Source organism: Vombatus ursinus, unplaced genomic scaffold (genome assembly GCF_900497805.2).
Source record: "Vombatus ursinus unplaced genomic scaffold, bare-nosed wombat genome assembly UNPS02000749.1, whole genome shotgun sequence".
Lineage (NCBI taxonomy): Eukaryota > Metazoa > Chordata > Mammalia > Diprotodontia > Vombatidae > Vombatus > Vombatus ursinus.
In genome coordinates, this window is record NW_020940527.1 from 23093859 (window position 1) to 23103148 (window position 9290).

The following is a 9290-nucleotide window of genomic DNA, read 5'->3' on the forward strand; positions in this document are numbered from 1 at the left end:
GGGAAGAAAAGAGACAAGCAGACAGAGACGAGACAGACAGACAGACAGAGAGACAGAGAGGAGACACAGAGAGAGAGAGAATGAGAGAGAGAGAAAGAGAGAGAGAGAAAGAGAGCTGGGGGAGGGGGGAGGGAAGAAAAGAGACAGATGAGAGAGAGAGACAGACAGACAGAGAGAGAGAGAGAGAGAGGAGACACAGAGAGAGAGAGAAAGATAGAGCTGGGAGAGGGGGAGGGAGGAGGGGAAGCTGTGACTCAGGGCCTTGGAGTTATATAACTAACTGTATTACCAAAACCTTACACAAGAGGCAAACCTCCTGTTTGTCCTTTGTTCTCAAAGAAGACCATGACACCAGCGAGGTGATGCCATGACATGCAGGTGAATCGGATTTAAGTGAGGGAGGGTTGTGTAAAGTCACCAGCCTCACTTTCTCCTTGGAGCCATCTGGGTGCAGTGGCCAGGTATGGATCAGGACAACTGGAGAAGGCCCTGGATGCAGTGGGGGCCTTTGCCTTTTCAAGCTCAGGTCTTTAACAGTTTGACTGAGGCAATACCCATTTAGTGAAAAGAGGCAAAGAATGGGTTCTTTAAAAAAAAAAAATGATGTGGGAGGGGAAGACCCTCAGGGTTTCTGGCCAAACCAGAAACAATTGCTATTTACATTCATTCTGAGCCAATCAGGGCCCAAATATTGTCCCAGAGACTCTCTCCAACAGAGCCCTGGACTCAGAGGCTGAACCTATTATAACCCCCAAATCAGGGCAGAAGTTTAGAGGTGATGGGGGGGGGGGTCCTTATAGGAGCTTGCGGGCCAGTCCAAGGCCCTTTGGCGTGGGGGGGAATCTGGGAATCTCAATTTCACATCACAGAATTCCAGAGCTGGGAGGCATCTAGCCTGGCCCAATTCTTTATAGAAAGGTTAAGTTGACCTACCCAGGATCACACAGTGAGTAAGTAGCATAGTCAGGACTCCCACCCAAGTCTCCTGACCCCAAGCTTAATGCTCTTTCCACTAGAATCTTCCTTTGCTCCGATTGGAGCTTCAGCTCTGCACAAGGCACATTTATAAACCTCAGTCTATCTTATAGACCACCTCCCTCCCCACCCCTCCAAAGGGAGGATCTGCCCCCTTCTGTCTCCAGGCTGGCCTGCACAGAAGGAAAAAGTCAGTCCTGGGTATGCACAGAGCGCACAAGTCCTAGATGGAGAGAGCACTCACATAGTATATGCTTCCTCTAATGTTTTCTCCAATCAATAACACACCCTGTGGTACCTATGCTCATCCTAAAGGGTCACCTGCCAAGGTCTGAAGTAGCCAGACAAGGGTCCAAAGAGGAGACAGAACATTTAGGTTTCCTCTCCCTCCACATAAGAGGAATTCATTTTAATAAGAGATCAGACCCCAAAGGACCTTTCCAAATTGAGGCCATGAGGAACAGGTGGGGATTAGGGACTGAGGAGAGAGAAGAGTTACTCCTTTTCTTCTTTCCATAGGCCATCACTTTTGAAACCCGTATTTCTTCCCAAAGCTTGAAATGGCTTCTGCGGCCTGACCTGTTGTCTTGTCAATGCCTTCCTGGGTTGACTTGACCAAGTGCTCCGCAGCTGGGGATAAGAGAGAGATATTCACAGGTGAATATTTGCCCCCTCTGCTCCAATCCAACCATCCTCCCCACCCCCACCCCAGAAGAGTCCTTCCCCATGGATGAAGGTGGCCAAAACACAAAAAACACAGAGCAAGGTCCTCATTTGTCATGGCTGCTTAGTCTCCTACTCCAAGGGGAAGGGGCTAGGATGAAGACAGGAAAACAGCAGCACAGGGGAAGCAGATCCTTAATGGGGTCAGAGGTTCTTTAGTTCTTCTATAAAAACTCAGATCTGTTACAACACAATGGATACAGTAAGGAATAATTAGAGAATAACATGAATTTGTAGTTTACTAGTGCTCGTATCTATGAGAAACATGGAGAATGAAGAAGACTGCACCACTTCATAATAATTCACACCCACTTCCACAAAATAACTTCAGGTCTTTTCCAACATAGAAGTGCCATATTTGTTACATATCTCCTGGTGTAGTGGGAACTGTGGACAGAGATGGGCTGGTTTGTACCCACACACTCTCTCCCCCCTTTAGCAGTGATCTTGCCCCCCCCAATTGTCCTCCCTTCCCTGTAGCCATCAACTTTGTCACCCCAGGCCCACTCCATCCTCCGCCCAGTAGAGACCGGCTCACAGGCCGAGTAGCAGCCGCTATTTATTGCAGTATCGATGAATTTTTACCATTTTTATAAAGTCCCTTTTTTAATATGTCACTGATAAAGTTTTTGAATATTATACTTCCAATCCCGTTTTCCCCATAAAGCTTTGTGGTTTTTATTAGGTGATCTTGCATAACAATGATTTTTAGGATCACATCCAGCTTGTTACAGCCAAACTGACTACATATAGAGTAGCTGAATCCATGAAGTAGCAGCCAAGTGTTCTTAGTCAAATCCAACGGGCCAGGAAAACCTCAGGAAAATCGAGACCTAGTTCCCATAAGTTTTACTGTTTGTCCTTCGTTCTTGAAGAGAAACATGACTTCAGGAAGATGATGTCATCACCTCCATGAATTAGTTTTAAGTGAGAGAGGGCTGTGCAAAGTCACCAGTCTCATTTTCTGCTCCGGAGCCATCTGGATCCAGTGGCAAAATATAGATCATGGTGACTGGAGATGGCTCTGGATACGGCGGGAGGCCTTGGCCTTTTCGAGCTAAAGTCTTTAGCAGGTCTCAGTTTCACTTTAGCTGGAGAGGGAACTAACCCTGCTAATTGCAACCAGTGCCTTACCTGACCCAACCTTCTACATCTTTTTCCCTGGCCCACTATCATCCTCTCATCCATCATTTGATCCCCTTCCATTGTCTGACCTTTCTGTCCTGCTTCTGCGGCCTGGTCCACAGCCTGCTGGGCAGTGTCTGCTGCTGCATTTGCTGCTGCATTTGCTGAAATAGATAAATGGGGGGAAAGAAGAGAAAAAGAGATGGGAAGAGGGCAGAAGGGGAGACAGAGAGAGAGAGAGAGAGAGAGAGAGAGATGGATGGATGGATGAGGACAAATGTGGCGGGGAAGAAAGAGGGGGAAAGGGGTGAGAGTCAGGCAGACAGAGATTAATTTAAATATCTTTTATTTGGTTTATGCATTCTATTCTCTAAAAGGCTCAGGAACAAATATTGTTGACAGATGTGAATCGACCTGTCAGTAGAGACGGAGAAATGGAGAAAAATGGGCACCTATATCACCCCCATGAGTGGGAAACCACCAACTACAATCCTTCCAATAAAATAGAGGCCCATTAGGTCTTACCATTTGCCCTGCCACAATGAGTCCTCTGGTCCTCCTTGGGAGTTGCCCTACACCTGGCTGATGCACCCCAAAGCCCACTGAGCTTCCCCATCTGCCTTGAAGCTGAACTCTCCTGTATGAGCTGTCTCCCCCAATAAGAACACGAGCTCATTGAGAGCAGAGATTGTCCTTGTTTTCTATGTGTATTTTCTGCATTTAACACACAAATGGCACATAGTAAGTGCTTAATAAATACTTTTTTTCATTCTGTCTGTAGAATGCCCCTTCTCCTCTCCCAATTTGATGATATCTCCCTTTCTGGACCTACAGTTCCTGATGACTGCAATTCTATTAGTGGACATTCATTTCTTTGGGTTATGCATTGCCTTCTATATGCTGTGACAGTGGAAAGAACTCTGGGCCTGGAATCAGGCAGACTTGAGTTTAAATTCTCCCTCAAACAGTTACTAGTTATGGGATTCTGGGCAAGTCACTTAACATCTGTCTGCCTCAGTTTCCTCAACTGTAAAATGAGCATCATAACAGCACCTACCTCCCAGGGTTATTATGAGGATCAAATGAGGTAATATTTGTAAAGTGTTTGGTATATAGTAGGCACTTAATAAATGCTTTCCCCCCTTCCTTTTAAAAATGTGTTCTCCTGGTACGATTCATACATTCAGTCTTTTTATTTTCACCTTAGTTGTTGTTGTTCAGTTGTGTCCAACTCTTTGTGACCCTGTGGATCATAACATGCCAATACAGTCCATGGAGTTTTCTTGACAAAAATTCTAGAGTGGTTTGCCATTTCCTTCTACAATAGATTAAGACGACCAGAGATTAAGTGACTCGCCCAGGGTCACACAGCTAATAAGTGTCTGCAGCTAGATTTGAACTCAGGTCTTCCTGACTCCAGGCCTAGCACTCTATCTACTGAGCCACCTAGCTTCCTCTCACACCTTTGTAGGAATGAGTTTTTCAGACACTTCTTCCCTGACAGAGGTGAAGGCGGTAGCATGAGAGCCCTAGGTGCTTGCTCAATAGATGAAAGGAGGAAGGATAATCACAGAGCACAGGGCTGCTGCGGGTGCTGGAGAAAATTTCAGCATTTCTGGCTAGGCCCTTTTGTTCTGGACCAATGGCCAGAAATGATAGAGCCTCTTGGCAGATAGCAGCCTAGGCCAGGCGTTTAGAAATAAACCATTCAGAGCAGCACATAAAGAAGCTTGAGGCAGCCACCCTGTAACTCCGCTCCATCATTTGTACCCTGAATTGGGGGCTTGAATGGCCTCTAGTAGACTCTCTCTAGTCAGAGAGCAGATCTGATCCCAACATGCCACACTCTGGGGCGGTCACCCCTGTGTTCTGTCAAAGAAGAAAACCTTACCACACAGCACGAATTTTCTCTCCAAAGAGCTACAAGTGAGCTCCTTGGTCCTTAGTAAAGCAGAGGATGGGGAGGGGCAGAGGTCCTGATGACTGCAGTTCTATTAGTGGACGGTCATTCTTTGGGGTTATGCATTGCCTTCTATATGCTCTGAGACAGGGAGGTGGTGAGAAATGGACAAACTAAGAGTGTGGTGGAGAAGTCATGCAGGTAAAAACATTGGTTTCTTAAGCACTATCTTATCTTTACGTGGAAAATCTGGGTTTTCTTCAGTCCAGGGAATCTGGGAGGTCTCTCCTATGGATGGCCCTTGTTAGTACTCTGGCACTCTCTAAATCACTTTGTATTCTTTGTATTTACTGATTTGTGCAGATGTTTTACCCCCCAGTAGAATGTCAACTCCCTGAAGGCAAGAATTTTTTTTTTTTTGCTTTTTGCTTTTGTATTATCAGCATTCACCACAGAACCTGGTTTGTAATGGCCACTTCGTTTGTTTAATTGAAATTTTAAAAAAATTCCTGGAATTTTGACCTATTTATCAATCAATCAACAAGCATTTATTAAGAGCTTACTATTTGCCAGGCACTATGCTAAGATATGAGGATACAAAAACAAAACAAAACCAAGAACAAGGAAGAAAGAAAGGAAGGAAAAAAGAAAGAAAAGAATAGTTTCTGCCCTCAAAGAGCATTTAATTCTAAGTCTAATGGGTGAGACGAGGTGTATACAAATTGATACATACAAGACACACACAGCATAGATGCAAGGTGTGTGTGGTGGGAGTTGGACAATGTGATGGGTCAGAAAGAAACCCTTCCAACACTGATCCGTGGGCATCTGAGGCGGCATGGCTGGTCCTCTATTGGCCTTAGATCTGACAATGCTTTAACCCTGGAAAGTACAATCTTGCCCTTTAAACCAGGGTTAAGGCTATGACTCCCCCAGAAACTGAGGAATCTGATGCTTCCATGATGAGGCCCTCCTAAATTGGTTCCTGGATCACCTTCTTGACCCTGTCAGTAACTTCTTCTTGGTATATAGAAAGAGCCAAGAATGAACTGGGGTTTAGAAGGCCTACATTCTAGGTCCAGCTTTTCCACTAATTAGTTAAGTGACCCAGGTCAATACTTCACTTTACTTTTTTGGGTCTCTTTCCTTGTCTAAAATGCAAAGGTTGGACGAGGGACTCTCTGAAGATATGATATTCTCTGATTCTAGGAATCAACAGGAGGCCCGATATAGAATAGATCCACACACAGTAAGAGCACATAGTCAAAGTGTGTTAATTTGATTTTATCCCTAGGTCTAGTGGCCAAAACCAGCTCGGTTCATTGAAGGGGACAATGAAGCTCTACGTCCTCTTCCTAGATGGATGGCAGTAGTAGGGATAAATTCTACTAATTTTACTAATGCCGAAACCAGTCCCTAAAGGGCAGCTAGGTGATAGATAGAGAGCTGACCCTGAAGTTGGGAAGACCTGAATTCAAATCCAGCCTCAAACATTCACTAGTTGTCTGCCCAAGTCACTTAATTTCTACCTGCCTCAGTTTTCTCAACTATAAAATGTTGATTATAGTATCACCTACCTCATAGGGTTGTTGTGACTACCAAATGAGGTAATATTTATAAAAATGCTTATCACAGATAGTGCTTGGCACATAGTAGGTGCTTAATAAATGCACCCTCTCCTAAAAGAGTTAAATGATAACCCTTCCCTGAACCTTCGTCTGTCCTCAGGGATTCCAGTTTGGCCATATCCCTGGTGGCCTACAGTCATCTCAAGAAGGCAGCTCTTACCAGGAGTTTAATGAGTTTACTTCATTTTAAAAAATAAATGAACCTGTGCCAAACAGCACTTGGGGAGGAGGAATGGCATTTCAGCTTCAGGCCAGCAGTGGCAGGCAGCCTGTCCCCAGGAGACCCTGCTTTTCAGGGGAGCCAAGTTTCCCCATTCTCCTTGGGGGATTGGGAGTGGGAAAGTCCTGAGGAGCTTCTGGAAAGGGACCAATAAGAAATGAAATGCCAAGAATTTAACTTTGGGAAAACCTCTGGAGGCTGGTGGATTTCTACCCAAAGGGGAAATAATGACTAAGACTTGGCTGGCATTTATATAGCACCTTATAGTTACAAAGGTATTAGCATCTCAGTTGCTTCTTATTGGAGGAGGGGAGGAATGTCACCCCTGACTATGGCTGGGGATAAGCAACTAAACTCCAATTGAATTAATCCATAGGGGCTGATGTGGGATTCTGAGTGTGTCAAAAAGCTAAAAAGCAAATCTAGACATGGCTTGCACACACAATGACTGTTGTCATTCAGGGGGGCCGTCACAGGTGCTGCCAAAGTGAAGGGCTTTCTTCCTTCCTTGTCCCTGGATTCCCCCTCCCTCCATTTCACTGGCAAGGCACTGCAGGTGACTCCCTCCTTCCCACCATACACACACCATGGGTTTCTACTGTGTCTTCCCCTCACTTCCTTGGAACCCTTTCTAGGAAAGTAGGGGCAACTAGGTGGCACAGTGGATAAAGTACTGGACCTGGAGTCACTCTAAATCTGACCTCAGATGCTTTTTAGATTGGTGACCCTGGGCGAGTCACTTAACTCTGTTTGCCTCAGTTTCCTCATCTGTAAAAAATGAGCTGGAGAAGGAAACGGCAAACCACTTCAGTATCCTTGCCAAGAAAACCCCTAAAGGGGTCATGAAGAATTGGACAAGACTGAAAAATGACTAAACAACAAGAACAACAAAGCTTTCTGTCCTTTTCCATCTGTGCTTCTGCAACCTCTGGTCTCTGCCTTCCCCTCCCTCACACCCTTATTTCTACTCTTTCTGTTCTTGGCTTTGCTGCTAGCATCAGAGCCCAGCCAGAGAGCTGCCATCCTATCCTAATTATGCCCAGTGCTCAAGGAATCCTACTGATGGCCCTTTCCCAAGATTTCCTCCAGCACCATATTCATTTGGGGAACTTTGAATGTAACTAAACCATAGAAGTAATTGCTAACATTAAGAAAGACAGCCTCAGGGATTTCCACATTCTCAAGGGGTGGCTTCCAGACCCACTGACATCTCTGGAGATTGGAACTGAATCAACACTCGGCATGGTCCCTGGCACCCACCGCCCAAGTGCCCCCTTGGGCCCCAGGATAGGACAAGCAAGGTCTCAGAGCATCTCCTTTTTTCAAGTCCTGTTTGTCTCAGTCCAGTGAGCCTGGTCTCACTAGCATGGTCACTTTAAGAAAGAAACTTCTCTTGGAGGGGGATTAAGGAGGACTAGCTCTCTCTCCAAGAATGTAGGACAGGGATGGCAGAATAGAGCAGAGCAGAAATAAGCCGACTTGTTGGATTCAGACTTTCAGGCTGCCTTTGCCTCTCACTAGCCCTGGAAGCAGCACCTGGACATATCAGCTGAGCTCAGGCTCCCTGAACCTACCCCTGAATAGGAAACAGGAGTTATGTTCTATCCTGCTACCCTGCTCCCATTTTGCACATCATCTCTCACCGGCTTCCTGGGCAGCTCCCTCTGCTTGTTTCTTCAGGTCCTGGAAGCTCTTGCTGGCCATCTCGAAGGGGCTGGCTGATTGGGCTGCAGTGGATGAGATTGGGTGGGGTCGGGGCCAGGATCCTTGGGAGGACCGTGACTGTTGAGATGCTTCCCAGCTCTCTCTTGATACAGCTGCTGCAGCGGTTCAAGCCTTATGCAGCCAAAGGGCCAGCCCACACCCACAGGGAGTGGGGAGAGGGCGGGGCAGGTGGCACAGCTTGCCAAGGTTCCCAGCTCTAGCCCTGGAGGAAGGGATTGTCTATGGGTATTTTTCCAGACTGGCAGTTCTTTTCAATGTTAATCTGTGTTGGCCTGCCCCTGAAAGGTATGTGTGTGTGTGTGGGATCATCCGTGCTGATCCGGGGCCTACTACTAATCCAGGACTGGTTGGGGTGGAATTGGGCTTGGGTAAGGGCTGTATAATCAGGAGTCAAGGTTAATGCTAAGATGAGGTCAGAGTCAGGGCATATTTCTCTGTATGAGGCAGGGAATATGGTATCAGATCACTTGACAAGGTCTCAAAAGAACTAGATTCTGCCATTGACTTGCAATATGACCTTAAATAAGTCATCCCCCTTCACCTCAGTTTCCCCATTTGTAAAATGAAAAGTTTAGACTCACTGTCTTTCTATTCCAAGTCAGTCTGAAGTCAATCTGTTATCTCATTGCTTTTCTCTGTTCCCAGCATCTACCCCAATTTTCTACCTCTTCCTTATCTGTTGTTTGGATAATAGCCTGCTGCAGGCTGTAAAACCCGAGATTCTCACCAGAGAGGAATGAAGGGGAGAGTTGGCAAGCAAAGATGAATGGAATTCCTGGGGTCAGGACAGAACACACTGGTGCCTGACCAGATGAGGACTGCATGGGGCTTTGGGGATCCAGCGGTTTGTACTGGGTTTGGGGCAGGCTGTTCTGCTAACTTAAGAGCTGTGTGACCTTATGCATGATGCTTAACTTCTCTGATCCTCAGTTTCCTCCCTTGTAAAAAAAAAAAAAAGGTGACGTTGTACTAGATGATCAGTAAGGTCACTTCT

General features: G+C 46.1%; 1 protein-coding gene across 1 annotated transcript; it reads right to left on the reverse strand.

Moving 5' to 3' along the window:
* Positions 1-1346: 1346 nt before the first annotated feature.
* ADIRF (adipogenesis regulatory factor) lies at positions 1347-8425 on the reverse strand. Its single transcript, XM_027860559.1, has 3 exons — positions 8215-8425; positions 2913-2987; positions 1347-1605 (listed from the first exon to the last, which is right to left on the reverse strand). Exons 1-3 carry the CDS (start codon positions 8273-8275, stop codon positions 1499-1501), a joined length of 243 nt encoding a protein of 80 aa, XP_027716360.1. The 5' UTR covers positions 8276-8425; the 3' UTR covers positions 1347-1498.
* Positions 8426-9290: the final 865 nt, after the last annotated feature.